This window comes from Eumetopias jubatus, unplaced genomic scaffold (assembly GCF_037043125.1).
Source record: "Eumetopias jubatus isolate StellerSeaLion01/CBP00866 unplaced genomic scaffold, mEumJub1_p1.0 scaffold_10, whole genome shotgun sequence".
Lineage (NCBI taxonomy): Eukaryota > Metazoa > Chordata > Mammalia > Carnivora > Otariidae > Eumetopias > Eumetopias jubatus.
In genome coordinates, this window is record NW_028274816.1 from 58,071,111 (window position 1) to 58,086,428 (window position 15,318).

Here is a 15,318-nt window from a genome sequence, read left to right on the forward strand (position 1 = left end):
GGTGCCCCAAGAGCATGTGTGTCTTGATCTTGGGGTTGTGAGTTTAAGCCCCACCTTGGGTATAGAGATTACTTAAATATATTACTTAAATATTAAATTTAATATATAATGTCATATATAAATTTAATAATTTATAACATAATTTACTACATAATATATATGAATATTATATAATATATAAATCACTCTAAAAACATTTGGATTGAGGCGCCTGGGTGGCTCAGTCGTTAAGCGCCTGCCTTCAGCTCAGGTCATGATCCCAGGGTCCTGGGATTGAGCCCCGCATCAGGCTCCCTGCTCAGCGGGAAGCCTGCTTCTCCCTCTCCCACTCCCCCTGCTTGTGTTCCCTCTCTCGCTGTGTCTCCCTCTGTCAAATAAATAAAATCTTAAAAAATAAATACATAAAAACATCTGGATTGACAGACCCAAACTGTACCACACAACCTTATTTCTACCCCCTCTTGACTTTTCAAAGAACTGTACCATTATCAGCGCCTCTCTAGAAACCAGGACACCCCATTGGCCGAGGATTGAGTCATAACGAGCAGAGGCTGGTGCGTGGTGTGTGTGCACTTTACCAGTCCCCCTTTGGTGCCAAAAACGGGACAGGATTCATGCCAGCATGAGAGGCCATTTATTGTTCAGGGGTTGGGCCCCCACGTTTTGGGGGAGTCCCCCCGCCACTTCCTCCCCCCATTGTCCCCGTGGACCCCTCAAGTGGCAGGTTGCTGAGTTGATCGTGGAGGGAGCACATCTTCAAGTGTAGATAGTCCAGAGCGGCCACCTTCTCCCTGTAAGACAGAGAGTGGGGAGCTGGGGCTGATGAGGCCAGATGCCATGGGACTGGAGTGAAGAGGGTGACTCAGGCCCTTTCCCCAAGACCTCACCCTCCTCCCATGCCCTCAGCCTCCTTCCTCACTCCGGCTTCATCTTGTCCGTCAGCAGCAGGTTCTTGGCCCGCAAGGCTTCGTCTTGGGCCAGCCGAAGGGTGGAGCTCAGGGCCTCTGCCCTGACGTGTTTGGCCAAGGCCTGGCGCTCCAGCTCCTGGGGAGAGGAGTGTAGGCACGGCTGGGCTTGCCGGACTGGGCTGGGGGTGGAGGGGGAGCTGGATCGCAGAGGGCAAGGGGCATGGGGCCCATGGGGCCCATGTTCCTCCCCCAGGGCATCCCATCATACTTCGGGGCCTGCGACTGACCCCAGCATCCCACAATGTGCTGGCTTTTCCAAATTGCCATTGTGTGCTAATCCTGTGTCTGTCCTACTGCGTGTCCCCTAATGTACTGGCTTTCTATGTCCCAGCAAGCACTAAATCAGCACCTAACATGGCCCCTAATGCCCATGAACCGTCATGCGTTTGATATATGTCTGGGCCCCAGTACCCCGTCATATCCCATTATGTGGTGAACTCCTACATAGCCTCATTCGTAAGACCCCACATCTCTTTATCCATTAGACCAGCATCTCAGTTAACAATAGTAGGCCACAGAGCCCTGGTTCCTTATATTCCCCAGCGTGCCAGGCATCATGTCCTCTCATGTGTCAGTCCTATAGCTCTGCCACGTCAGTGTCTGCTCACTTGCTGCATACTTGGACCCCATCATACATGAGGCCAGTACCCCATAATACATTAGATATCTATGTTTCAGAATGTACACAGGCCTCAAGTCCCATCAGCTACTGGGCGTGAGCCTGGGATGCAATGCCTCGTGAAGAGCTATCGCTCCAGTTCCCATAATGCATTAGCTTCTGATGACCTCTCTTTGCTGGGTTCCCTGTCTAACCTCAGTGATCCCATATTGCCTCTCTTAAGGTCTATAGAAAATCAGGCTTATATTCCGTGAGCTATAGACTGGTGTCTATTTCCTGCACCCCACAGTGCACCAGATCCAATGTGTCATCGCGCTTTGGGCCCAAGGCCAACACCCCGGGTTCCATAGTGATTGACCTATGACTTACCACTACACTGCTTCCCCATCCCCCCACCCCAATGCATCAGAGCCAAGTGTGTCCCCAAACACCTGCTGCCCACAGCTTACTGCTTCCCGTCCTGCCACACACCAACAGTATCCTTGTGGCCGGGGCTCCCCTCCCGCTCCCCTGACAGAAAAGTGGGCCATGATGGCCTATGGTTCCTGGTACCAGAATCTTCTTGTGTAGCCTCTGGCAGCTGGGGCAGGCGGGAGCCAGGCCCCTCTGCTTCACCTCGTCCACTAGTGGGGTCAGTGCTCGCTCCAGCAGCTGCTGCAGAGACTCTGTGGACAGCTGTGACCCCTGGCTGAGGGAGGGGCCGTCACCAGGTGTAAGAAGCCTAGTACCAACTCCATTCACAGATGCCCTGCTCCCAGCCGCCCCGCCGCCACCCAGATCCTGCCTCCACTATGCACCCATGCAACCTTCCCGCCATGCACTGGGGCCAACCTACAGTGAGTGCATCAGGTTTCCTTTGTTTTCACAGTGTGAGTTCCTACAATGCCTGGGGATTCCCACTCCCAAAGGGTACCAGACAGCCCTTGGTTCATGAAAAAAAAAAAAAAAAACATTTCCCACAATGAACTAGTTAAACGTGATCCCATATTGTACTGGAAGTCCCTCACTTCCCAATACAGACCAAGCTCGGTACCCCTTGGTTCTCCAACGCACCAAGGTCTCACCTTTCCCACAATGCACGGAGAAACCCTGCCTCCCACCAAGTACCACATCCCAACCTTCCCACAATGTACTGGAAATCCAGGATGCTCGAAATGTATCAAAACTTGTGTTCCAGAAGACACTGACTTCACTTTGTAGGGAGGGGGAAAAGTCTGGCTGCCATAACGCAGCAGAACTAGCCTGTCCTAAAATGCATGGGGATATCCTATAACCTAAAGTGAACTCCGCGCCCCACCCCCCACCTCCACCCCCTACTCTTGGCCAGTGCCCCATCTTCAATGTGCTGTCAACATGACCCAGAAAGCACCAGGCCCCGCCAGGGCCCGTCCCCTTACCTGGCACAGCGGGCACAGGAGCCTTGGGGCGGCCGATCCAGGTTCATGGAGAGGTCAGACCCTCTTCGAGAGCTCTGAAATTGCCGCCCCAGCTCCTCTAGAATAGGTTTCACTGGGCCCAGCCCCTCCAGGTCGCTCCTCAGTGAAGCCACAGACACTGCTGATCGCTCCACCCTGAGGTGTGAGAGTAACCCGTGCTGCGAGGTCGCCTCTCCAACAGTGAAGTCCTCTCCGCACTCCACCCGTTATCAGCCCAGCTCCTCTGTTCGCAACTAGTCTGCAATACTCCCGCCACGCCCGCCCCTCTCTGCTCTGATTGGCCCTTCCTTTGTGTTTTAAGTTCTGGAATGCCCCTCCCTGTTCTCTCATTGGCTTTCCCCGTTCCGGCTTGGCTCCTCCCTTTGTCCTTTTAAGGTATGGAACGAGACCCTTACCTAATCGGCCCCGCCCTTCAGTCCTTATTGGCTATAGCACGCCCCCTACCCTCTAATTAGAGCTTCCTCCTGCCAGTCCACGGTCTCTGCCGCTAGGCCCCAGCTGATTGGCCCATCCCTTTCCTTCAAGGCCCCGCCCCCCACCCCTGGTCGCGCCCTCGCCTTGGTCCTTACAGGGTGCACAGCTCGTCCGCCCGGCCCCGCAGCTCCTGCAGGCCCCGCGCCGCCTGCGCCTGCTCACGCTGCGCCCGCTCCCACTGGCCCAGGAAGCCGTCGAGCCTGCCGCCCAGGCCCCCGAGCAGCCGCAGGGCCTCCTGCACCGCTCCCTCCTCCTGATGCCAGCGGGCAGTCAGCGAGGACACCTCCCTCCTGGAGAGGCAGAGGTAAGGATCCCGTCAAGGCTCAGGTTTGGACACGTCCCCAGCAGCCCCGCCCCGCCCATGGCTCTGGACTCGCCCAGCCCCCAGATTCTCCTGTTCCGTCCATTTCTTGTAATCCTCCCGTGTCCTACAGAACCCTGCCTCTAGCCCCTTATCTGGTGTCCTGGCCCTTCCCCGGTCTTGCCCCCCAGCTCCATATCAGTTCCACCAGACATTGCTTCTTTTAAGGCACCGCTCACCCCAACTTTGTCCCCTTGAAGTTGGAGCCTCCGAGGACCTGTCACCTACCCAAACCCGCCCACCCTACTTTCACCAGACGCGCAGACCTCCCTTTGGCCAACCCTATGCTCAAACTCAGTTCTTTGAAGTCCGGCCTCTCCAGGTCACCATTCCCAACGCACTTCCTCCTAGGCTCTTTGAGGCTCCATCTCCGAGGCCCTGTCCCCTAAGATCTTCGAGGTTCCACCGTCGGACCCACCCATTTTAGCTCCTTGAGGCTTCACACCGCCCCCCTTTCCCACTCGCCTCAGCTCCTCAAGGCCAGCGGAGACCTTCTGTATCTCTTGCTCGCTTATGATGGGGCCCTCCCCTGCCCGGGGCCCCATACCCCAGCCGCCCGGGGCCATGCTGCGTGGTCGTGGGGGTTCGTCGGGGCTCCCTGGAGGGCCAGAGCAGCCAAGGGACTGGGCGGTGGGGCCCAGGCCGTGCCGAGAGAGGCCGGGGTCCAGCTTCTGCTCCAGCTCTTGCAGCTCGGCCTCCTGCCTCCGCGGTGTCTCATCCTGCAGTTGCTGCTGGAGGTAGCGCAGCTTCTCCTGGGCAGGGAAGGAAGGCTGGGTCACAGCGTCTAGCCCCTTGCCTCCCACAGCCACCTCCACCCCCAAAGCTGCCCATTGAATCCCCGAGATTGGAAAGTAAATGGATGTGGAATAGAATATCAGGAAGTCCCGCTTCAAGTCTAAATGGACTCTTGACTGCTGTTACTAGGGAGGCTCGTCCCATTTGAAGCCTAGCTGGAGGCCGATTCACTTTAACCTCCGAATGCCTGCCTCCATGCCTCCATCCAGCCCTCCACCCCGACTCCAGTTCTCCGTGGTGTCAAATTCCAGTCCCTCCTGTTTAGGAAGGACAGTCGAAGCTTTTCCAACATTTTGCTGGGAAGGGAGTGGGAATGTGGGCAGGACAGGCGTCCCTGCTCAAAGTCCGACACGAATCCCTCACCGAATGTGACTGCGTGGAGGAATATGACCATGAATGTGAAGGGGCGAATGTGGTGGTGGGGGTGGCGGGGCGGAAAGTCCCGCCTGAAGTCTACCTCAGGTACCTCGTGCATCTGATCCTCTTTCCCAAAGCCCCCCTCACCTCCAGCAGGGCAGAGTTCTGCTTCAGGACGTTGGTTTTTATTTCAGCATCTTCCACCGACCGGGTCACCTTCCGGCAGTTCTCCTGGGTCAGGACACCAGGGCGGGGGGGCCCTGCCTTCCCATTCCGGTTCCGCCTCCCAACCCCTACCCTCGCTAGTTTAATATAGGCTCCAACCCCTCAGACAAGACACACCCACTTCTTCCCCGGAAGCCTGCCTTCTGCTCATTGATCTGTCCCTCATCCACCTGGTTGCCTTGACCTAAGGGGTGGCTTCCTCCTTAGACCCGCTCCCAGGCTACTTGTCCACTTCCACCTCGCCCCTGTCTATGGCTCCACGCCTCCTCACATTTCTTCCCGCCCTCACTTCTTCCTCCTTCCCCTCCCTGCTCCCCACCCCGCTCTTGCCCACCAGCGACTCACCTTGAGTTGACTACAGTACCCTTCTAGTTCTTCCGCTTCTTGCCGCCTTCTTTCTAGATTCTCGCTCAGCACAGAACACTCACTCTGGCCCACAGAAGGGAGGAGAGGTTAGCCGGGTCACAGGGAATACCCCCTGGGGAGGAGAGGCTGGGCCCGGGGAAGGTCCCTTTCCCTTCTGAGCCTCAACCATCCAACCCGGGCAGTGGGTACCCTGGGTTGGAGGAGAGCTGTAAGAGGGGAACGTGGCTGTGGAGGAAGAAGAGGTGCTGGGGGGGGTCCCCCCACCTGCAGCGTCTGCACGTGCTGGTTAACCCTGGTGGTCTTTTCCTTCAAGCTCGTGATGGAGTCTTTGGCACGGACCAATCCACTGTTGACCCCACTCTGGGGAAAGAAGGAGACAAGGTGGGTCAGTGGGTGTGTGGGAGCAAGAAAAAGGTCCCGAACTGGGAGGCGGCCCGGTTTACACCTCGATTCTGCCCTGGAATGGCTGTGTGACCTCGGGCCAGGGCTGCACCTCTTTGATTCTTGGTATTCCTGCTCCGTAAAACGGGGGGTGGGGTGGGGGGTGGGGGGTGGGGGTGGGCTTGTTTTCTGCTTGGTGGAAAGGAAGGAAGATAAGTAGGATCCAGGAGGGAGTGGGAGGTTGGGTGTGCACTCAGACACGTGGGAGAAGGATGGTCTCAACCAAACAGAGATAAATGCCCCTGGGATCCACAGACATAAATAAGATAAACTCTTAAAACACATGCTGTCTTTCACTCCGGGCACTGGAAAAAAATTTTAAGATAACCCACTTTCCAGATATAAGCACTCACTACGCACCAGGCCAAACACACACATTTTCCCTTTTATTCCTCAAAGCCACACCTCTTGAGGTTATTTGGCCCATTTTGCAAAGGAGGAAAATGAGACTTAGAGAAGCAAGACCCCTTTACACAACACAAGAGATGGCCTTGTCGGAATTGAAACCCAGAGCCTTTGTTTTAAACCATGACACCACACAGCCTCTGATCATCCCCACCTTATATCGCCAGCAAATGCTCTGTGACTCATGCCAAGCAAACGATGGCTCAAGGGGGCTGCATGTGGCAGGATCCACTCTCTGCTCTTTCACGTTTATGGAGGAGTTAGCCAGGCATATGAGTATCCTGCCAAAGACTACATTTCCCAGACTCCCCCGCAAGTAGGTGTGGCCAGATGACAAAGTTTCAGTCAATGGGATGTGAGTAGCAATGATGCAGGCAATTTCTAAGTCATGCCTTTATTAAAGGAAAAGAGGGGAAATGTCCCACTTTCTCTCTTCTTACTGGCTGGAATGCAAAGTTGATGGCTAATGGCTGAGCAACCATCTTGGACCAGTTGGAGGACGCAACAAGATAGAAGCCTGAATCCCCAACACTGTGGAGCCCCTGTACTCAAATCCCAATCACTTGTGAAGACTTACAAGTGAGAGAGAACATTTTCCATCTTGACCGCTGCTATTTTGTGTCTTTTCGTTACGGCAGCCAAACTTGTGACTTAATATCTGAACCACCAGAACACGGGAGCCTGTAACTTGCTGCATTTGAAGAGCAAGCCTGCTATGCTTGTTGAGACTTTTATGTGAGACAAACTGTCTTACTTTAGCCAGTTACTTTGGTTTCCTTCAGAGTTGCTGAACCAATAATACACAAAGAGAAAATTTCCTCCATTGTAAGATAGGGACTGAGTCACGTTTCTGGAATGATTGCTCTGCAGAACAGGTATGAAAAGAAATATGGTATTAAGGTGATGTAAGTAAAATAGCAGAACCCCAAAATTCCACCCCCCCATAAAAACAATGAAAAAACTGCCCAAACCTGTAAGAGTCAAGTAATTGAGAAGACACAACCGTCATAAATATATATTCACCAAACGGAGCTTTAAAATGCATGAAAAAGGGGCACCTGGGTGGCTCAAGCAGTTAAGCGTCCAACTCGTGGTTTTGGCTCAGATAATGATCTTATGGGTGGTGAGATCAAGCCCTGTGTCAGGCTCTGCACTCAATGGGGAGTCTGCTTGAAGATTCTCTCCCCTGCCCCCCACCCCTGTGCACACACGCACACGCTCTCTTTCTCTCAAATAAATCTTTAAAAAAAAAAATTTTCTCCCTCTTACTCTGCCCTTCTCCCCGGGTCTGTCTCTCTCTAAAAGAAAATCTTAAAAATAAGTCAATACAGAAAGAAATTTGGGGAACTAACAAATCTAGGGAAACTAAACACACTCATAAACAACCAATGAGTAGAAAAATCAAAGAAAAAATATTAAACAGTTTGGGATAAGGGAAAGTGAAAACACAACATCCAAAAACTTATGGATGCAGTGAAAGCAGTACTTTGAGGGAAATTTAGAGCTCTAAACACCGTCAAAAAGGAAGAAAGAACTCAGAGCCAATAACCTAACTTTCCTCCTTAAGCAACTAGAAAAAGAAGAGCAAGACAAACCCAAAGCTAGCAGAAGGAAGCAATAAAGACTGGAGTGCACAAACACTGAAATCGAGAATAGATGAAATCAACAAAACTGGAAGTTGGTTTTTGAAAAGATTAACACAACTGACGGATCTATAGCAAGACTGACCACGGAAGAGAAGACTCAAATTAATAAAATCAGGAAGGAAAGAGGGGACATTGCTACCAAGATAGGGAAAGAAAAAGGACTCTAAGAGAATACTATGAACAGGGCACCTGGCTGGCTCAGTCAGTGGAGTGTGCAACTCTTGATCTGGTGGTTGTGAGTTCAAGCCCCCATGTTGGGTATAGAGATTGCTTAAAAAGAAAATATTTTATTTTATTTTTTTTTATTTTAGAGAGAGAGAGCACAGTGGGGAGAGGAGCAGAGAGAGAGGGACAAGCAGACTCCGTGTTGAGCATGGAGCCCGACGTGGGCCTCGATCCCACAACCCTGAGATCATGACCTGAGCCAAAATCAAGAGTTGGACGCTTAACCGACTGAGCCACCCAGGCACCCCAAAATATTTTTTTAAAAAGGGACTACTATGAACACTTGTGTACCATCAGATTTGATTATTTTGATGAAACAAGGAAATTCCTAGAAACACACAAACCATTAAAAGAGATTCAAAGAGAACTCGGACATCTGAATAGACCATTAAGTAAAGAAATTGAGTTAGTTCCAACAAAGAAAAGCCCAGTACCAGATGGCTTCACTAGTGAATTCTACCAGTCATTTAGGAAAGAACTGCTATCAATGCAACTCCAACTCTTCAAAAACAAAATTAGAAGAGGAGGGCTCAGTTCCTAACTCATTCTATGTGGTCAGTGTTACCCTAGTACCAGAACCAAAGACATTCCAAGAAAATAAAACGAGAACCCAATATCCCTTCTGAATACAGCCACAAAATCCTCAACAAAAGACTAGCAAACCAAATCCAGCAGCATAAAAACAAGAATTTACACCATGACCAAGTAGGATTTATCCTATGAACGCAAGTTTGGTTAACATATGAAAATAAATGTTTATTTTTATTTTTTTTAAAGATTTCATTTATTTGAAAGAGAGAGAGAGATAGTGAGAGAGAGAACACAAGCAGGGGGAGTGGGAGAGGGAGAAGCAGGCTCCCCGCTGAGCAGGGAGCCTAATGCGGGGCTCGATCCCAGGACCCTGGGATCATGACCTGAGCCGAAGGGAGACGCTTAACGACTGAGCTACCCAGGCACCCGAAAATAAATTTTTAAATCCATATGAAAATCAATGTAATATATCAATAGAATAAAAGAAAACACACATAGTCGTGTCAATGGGAAAAGCATTTGACAAAATCCAACACTTTCATAATAAAAACACTCATCAACCGGAAATAGAAGGGGACTTCCTCATCCTGATGAGTGGCTTGTACAAATAACCCCCCACAAAATACTGTGTTTTGAAATATGTCCACAAATTCTTTGACACCCCTTTGAAATGAGGAGCCTTATCCCCCTCACTTGAGTGTGAGCTGGACTTAGTGACTCTCACACCTAGTAAACAGAATCAGGCAGAAGTGATGGTGTGTGATTTAAGAGAAGAGTTCATAAAAGGAACTGTGGCTTCCTGCTTGCCCTCTCTTGCTCTGGGGAGTAAGTATGCCATGTCATAAGCAGCCACTTGTGGGGAAGCCCATGGGGCCAGGAAATGAGTCTGCCACTAAGAGCCGTGTGAATGTGGATGAGCAACCTCCAGCCCCAGTCAAGCCTTCAGATGACTGCAGCCCCTACCGAAAGTTTGACTCCAACCTCCTGAGGGATCCTGAGCCAGAACCACCCAGCCAAGCCATTTCAGGTTGGTTGGTTGAAGTTTGGGGATAATTTGTTTCACAGTGATAGCTAACCAATACACAAAGTGATCTTTTTAACCGAAGACCCAGAGGGTCTTGAGTTTCTTGTAGCCATTCTGGGAAACAAGGAAAGCAGGTCCTGGGGTCAACTCAGTTCTCCCACTTAGTACTTGTAGGACCTCAGGGAGGGGGCTTCACCTCTCTGTGCCTCTCTTACCCTCCCTGTCACATGGAGATGAGGCTAATAGCTAACCTCCCAGGGCTGCTGTTGGAAGGAAAACAGGCTGGCTCAGAAAGGCTCTTAGTCAACACTTCTTGAGAAGGGGTAGTTTGGGTCCCTGGAAGTGATTTTCCGCTTCACTGAGAGTAGATCAGGGTGGTGAAGGCAGAGCCTGTCAGCCCTGGCTGAGAAGTGAATGGCATGATGGTGAGGGGGGAGCCAGAGAGGGGGACAAATCCCTCCATGGCCACCTGTAGGCTGTATCTCAGCAATCTAACACCCCACTCTGAGCCTGCTTCAGTTTCCTTTCTCATAAAATGGGAATGATGATACCTTGGCTCAGATGGCAGTGAGGAAGGGTCAACAAGATGGTATGATCGATAAGGCAAGCTCAGTGATTAGTGTCAGAGTTGTTAAAAATAATGACAGCAGGGCAGGAATTCCAGGAAAGGGCTTAGCACCAAGATTTTACAGCAGCTTCCAGGAATTCTGCAGAGAGCAAGAGAAGTCCCAAGCAGAGGTCAAAAGCCCTGCCCCGTGCATCTTTGCTTTGATTCACTGACCTTCTCAAAAAGCAATACCACCATCTCAGTTCCTCCTCTGGCCTCATAAATGTGTCAAAGCTTAAGACAGGAGCCAAAGCCGTCTGCTTCGTGTTCTCCTGCTGTTCTCTGTCCAGTCTGGGACTTGTCATCTCAACCACGGTCCCCAGGCATCCAGTTCTCTTCCCTCTCTCTAGTTCTCTGTCCCATGTCTCTCTGGATCTTTGTACCCCTCCCTCTGGTCTCTGCCTCGCCTCCCAGGTCTTTGTATCCCCCCCCCGCCCCGGTCTCTACCCCCCTCTCCCTGGGTTTCTGCCCCCTCCTCTCTGCCCGTCTCCAGCGTTCTCTCCTGATGTGGCTCAGGTGCCGACTGCCAGGATGGGCTCTTGCTGTCCACACTCTCCCTGCTCTGCACATACGCCTGGGTGTTAGCCATCATTACTTTTCCATTTCACAGAGAAGGAACCTGAACCCCCTTGGAGACTGATGCATCCCGGCAGCCCCAAAGCGAGCTCTCCCCTGGGTGTCACGATCCACTGGGGAACATGACTCAGAAACAGCTCTGGTGGGAGGCAGACTTCTGCAGGTACTGTCTGAGCAATGCTCACAGAGAGGGAGGACACTGTTCTGGCGGGGGGGAGATGTCTCTCTGCCCTATTCTCTCCATCTGGCCCTTCTATCCTGGATCCTAGCACAGTCTCCTGTCCCGCCTCCCTGCCTCCCTGCCTCCAGCCTCCGTCTTCCAAACATCCCCACACTAGCTGCAGAAGAGTCTTCTAGGGAAAGGAAGGACCTTTGCTCTTACATCACCTGGCTTCTAGTCCTCTCCCTGTCTCTCACAGGCTCTCCTACCTTGCAAAGATCACTCCAACTCTCTGTGTCTGTTATTTTTGTTTTCATCTTAAAACTGGTAATTACGCCAGTTCCCTGGCAGAACTTCCAAGGGAAGAAAAAGAGACCCTCACCACGGGGACGTGACACAGTGTCTGGCACATGGTGTGTGCTTAGTAAATGCGACTGGGGTCAAAACTCCCAAACTGCCCAGGAACCCTCAGTGGCCCCCATTGCCCTCAGGCATGCACCCACATTTCTCAGCCCGTATGGCCTCTGCCTTCCCCACTCAAGCCTTGTCTCTCTCACACACCACACTCCAGCCCCAGAGACCAGTTTGTAGTTACTCCCATTCTCCAGGCTCTTTTAAACCCCTGTCCTTTTGCACTTAACTGTTCCAGCTAGCTAGAACACCATTCCTTGTCCTCTGCTTGGGGAATGCCTGCCTTATCTTCAAGATCCAGACTATGTGTTGCCTTTTCTGGAAAGCCTCCCTTGGTCATGGCCAACTGGGCCAAGGCCACCCTCTTTAGTGCTCCCACAGTGATCTCTGCTGCCCCCCAGAAGCACCCAGGGTGCCCCCCCAACTCCTAAGTCTGCCTCCACTCCTTATAAGCTGCGTGACCTTGGCTGTGCTATTCAACCTTTCTTAGGCCTCAATATCTTCGTCTGTGAAATGGGGATAAATAAAAAACAATAAGCAACACTTCTTCTGGTCTCACTGCCGGCTACTGTGCTAAATAAACATTTTACATGAAGGAACGCCACTTCATTGTCATGACAACCTCATGAAGTGGGTGTGGTTACATCCAGAACTCTGTCTTGCTCCATTTCCTGCTCCTACACCAGGGCCCGGCGCATCGTAGGTATTCAAGACATATTTGTCGGAGGAACAAACATATGCATTTCTGTGTTACAGATAGGGAAACTGAGGCTCCCAGAACATAGAAAGTGCTCAGTAAATGCTACTGAATCTTATTAGCATCGTTATGACCATGGTTATTTTTCGTGTAATTCTCAGAGTCGGTGTCAAGTCCAGTTCAGGGCCTGGCTCAGCGGAAGCCTGGCTGCAATAGAGGTTGGCAGGGAAGGTAAAGGATCAAACCGTAGCACTCCATGCTCTAGCCAGGAATTCTCTAAGTTCCCCCTAGATCTTGCTCACCTCCCAGTTTTGCCTCAGATGCTTAGGTGATCCCCTCAGAGAACTCTGACTGCACCATCAAAGCCCAGGTCCCACACTGCTTCCTCCAGGAAGCATTCTCTGATACTCCCAGCCTGGTTTGAGTGGCCCTTCTCTGGGACACCCAGTGTTACCTCAATTATGGAAATTTATCACCCCAGTCTGTCTCTGTCACCCCCACCAGACCAGGACCTCCCCAAGTTTGGGAACCTGGCCTGACTCCTATCTATGGCCCCAGCCTCACCCAGGACCTGTGGAAAGGAGTGGATGAACTAAAGACCAATTCCTAGGCAACGAGCATCATTCCACCCAGGATGGAACTGAGCCATGGCTGGCCGTTCAGGGAGAAGGAGGCAGTCCCTGAGGGTCACCAGAACCTTCTCATTCCAAGGCAAGAAGACACCCCTCCCCCCCCCATCCTCAGTATTTGCCCACCACCAGGGTGAAGACCCTCGTCTTCCCCAGCCAGGGCCCCTCACCAGTATTTCCGTGATGTCTGGGTCATCTGAAGCCCAGGGTGGGGTGGGGGAGACAGGGGGCACCGGCAGCGCAAGCAGGCCGCTGTCTTCCGTAGTTGAGTCGGTCCCTGAGGAGTCCACGGGCTCCGTGGCAGCCAGGTTGAGCAGTGACACGTTGGTGCAGGCTGAGGACCGTTTGAGGTTCAGGCACCAGTGCATTGGCCCGTGGGACATCCGAGGCTCCACCCTGGGGAGGAGAAGCAGGCAGGGGGCTCAAGGTGCAGGCCCTGGGGCTACGGCCCCTCCCGCCTCCCTGTCTCCACACCCCTTGCTCTGACTCCTACCTCACCACCCACTTTCTTCTTCCTCTGTCCCCCCTGCCTAATGCCTTCTTCCTTCTCCAGCCATTAGTCCTCCCTCCTTCTCCTGAGTTATGCCTTCCCCACGGATCTTTTCCTCCCTCTCTTCATCCCCACTACCTTCTTTCTGTCTGCCTCCCACGCTCTGCTGCCACGCTCTTGTCTGCCCTTCCTCTGCTTCCCCTCCCCTTCCTCCAGCACCCACGGTGCGACTCGTGCTCTGTTGGAGGCAGTGATGAGCGCCAGGACCGTCCCTGACAGGGTGCGACAAACCCACCCGTGGAACGACACAGCCTTCTTTTTCTTCGTGATCCCCTTGGCTGGGGTGGTCACCCCCCCAGGAGCCTCGGGGACCAGCTGGGAGCGGCTCTCGACCCCTGCAGGGGGGTCCCCAGCCTCATGGATCTCTTGGGACTGCCAGATTGTCTTCACCACCACGCTCGCCATGGCGTGTGGGGGGCCCCTGCTCCCAGGGGCTCCTTTCTCTGAGACTCTCCACCCACTCTGACTGGGGACCCTCAAAGTCCCTGTCCCCACAGCCTGCCTCATAAAGGACCCAACCACTAGGCCCCAGGAAGGGGGGGTGCGTAGGAGTAGAAAAAGGTATTGGCTAGCGCATTCCCCCAAGGGGTTTCTGGGAACACCTACTAGTTCTTTTTTTTTTTTTAATATTTATTTATTTGACAGAGAAAGAGAGAGAGAGAGAGAGCACAGGCAGGTGGAGCGTTAGGCAGAGGGAGAGGGAGAAGCAGGCTCCCTGCTGAGCAGGGAGCTCAACAGGGTGCTCGATCCCAGGACCCTGGGATTATGACCTGAGCCGAAGGCGGATGCTTAACGTACTGAGCCACCTAGGTGCCCCAAACACCTCCTAGTTCTACCAAATATGTCCCTTCCATTAGAATTGCAATGCATGTATTCATTCTAGTCCAGAACTTACAATGGATGGGCCCGCTGGTTCTTGGGAGGAGTTTAACTTCCCTTCCCCTGAGACTGTGGGGTCACCCAACCCCCATTCCCCCAGTCATACTTGATTCTTCATGCAATATCCTAGACTTGGCACTTTCTGGGACCTGGGGAGAACATGGCGAATGAGGATTGAGTCCCAGTGCTGGAGGATCCAACATTTTGGGTTGGGGGCGGGGAGCAGGCAGGCAACCGACAGAAACAAACCGAAACACCAGATGTTGGTAAGTGATACAAGGAGAGTCAACACCAGGGGATGGTGGTGCTGTGCTCGTGGAAGCCCATCGATTTGCCCACTTGGAATGTGAGCCTTCTATTGCATGTGGCTCTTGCCTAACTAAACAGACATTGAACTATAGTCAATGATAGGCATTTTGAAGCATTTGGGGTTGTAGCTGTTTCCTGGGGCTGCCATAACAAAGTCCCACAGACTAAACAATAGACATTTATTGTCTCCCAGTTCCGGAGGCCAGGAGTCCAAGATCAAGGTGTCGGCAGGTGGCTTCCATCTGAAGCTGTGTGGGGGCATCTGTTCCAAGCCTCTCTCCTTGCTTCTGGTAGCTCAGGCATGACTTGGCTTATAGATGTTCATTTCCTATGTCTTCACCTTGTCTTCTGTCTGTCTATGTCTATCTCTGCATCTAAGCTTCCCCCATTTTAAGGACATGGTCTTGGGGGCGCCTGGGTCAGTTAAGCACTTGACTTCGACTCAGGTCATGATTTCAGGGCCCTGGGATTGAGGTCCGCTTTGGGCTCCACGTTCAACAGGGAGTCTGCTTCTCCCTGCGCCCCCCCCCCCTGCTCGTGCACATGGGCTCTCTCACTAAAATAAATACATAAAATCTTAAAAAAAATAATAAGGACATGGTTGTGGTGCCTGGCTGGCTCAGTAGG

General features: G+C 52.3%; 1 protein-coding gene and 1 long non-coding RNA gene across 6 annotated transcripts; one reads left to right on the plus strand and one right to left on the minus strand.

The window, feature by feature from the left end:
- Positions 1-611: 611 nt before the first annotated feature.
- Positions 612-13,908, minus strand: TSKS (testis specific serine kinase substrate). 5 transcript variants are annotated; one of them, XM_088027206.1, is made up of 12 exons: positions 13,739-13,908; positions 13,124-13,349; positions 6,047-6,174; positions 5,866-5,959; positions 5,581-5,664; positions 5,158-5,241; positions 4,324-4,610; positions 3,593-3,787; positions 2,985-3,158; positions 2,140-2,275; positions 888-1,087; positions 612-791 (listed from the first exon to the last, which is right to left on the minus strand). In XM_088027206.1, the coding sequence occupies exons 1-12, from the start codon at positions 13,906-13,908 to the stop codon at positions 635-637; spliced, it is 1,935 nt and encodes a 644-aa protein (XP_087883332.1). In that variant the 3' UTR covers positions 612-634. The 5 variants fall into 5 exon arrangements, 3 of the variants coding, with proteins under 3 accessions (XP_087883332.1, XP_087883331.1, XP_027947415.2); XM_088027205.1 differs by lacking the exon at positions 6,047-6,174 and adding an exon at positions 2,423-2,509 and having other exon boundaries at positions 5,866-5,961; positions 13,667-13,908; XM_028091614.2 differs by lacking the exon at positions 6,047-6,174 and having other exon boundaries at positions 920-1,044; positions 5,866-5,961.
- LOC114199630 (uncharacterized) lies at positions 3,616-7,052 on the plus strand. The gene is made up of 3 exons (XR_003607325.2): positions 3,616-3,801; positions 5,915-5,982; positions 6,851-7,052. It is a non-coding gene; the product is annotated as an uncharacterized LOC114199630 (long non-coding RNA).
- Positions 13,909-15,318: the final 1,410 nt, after the last annotated feature.

Coding starts and splice junctions, on each gene's coding strand:
- TSKS (XM_088027205.1), bottom strand. CDS start 13,908: ATGGCGAGCGTGGTGGTGAAGACAATCTGGCAGTCCCAAGAGATCCAT. Junction 2,510..2,984: donor TCCTGTGCCCGCTGTGCCAG/GTAAGGGGACGG, acceptor TCATGAACCAAG/GGCTGTCTGGTACCCTTTGG. Junction 792..887: donor GCTGAGGGCATGGGAGGAGG/GTGAGGTCTTGG, acceptor TCTGTCTTACAG/GGAGAAGGTGGCCGCTCTGG.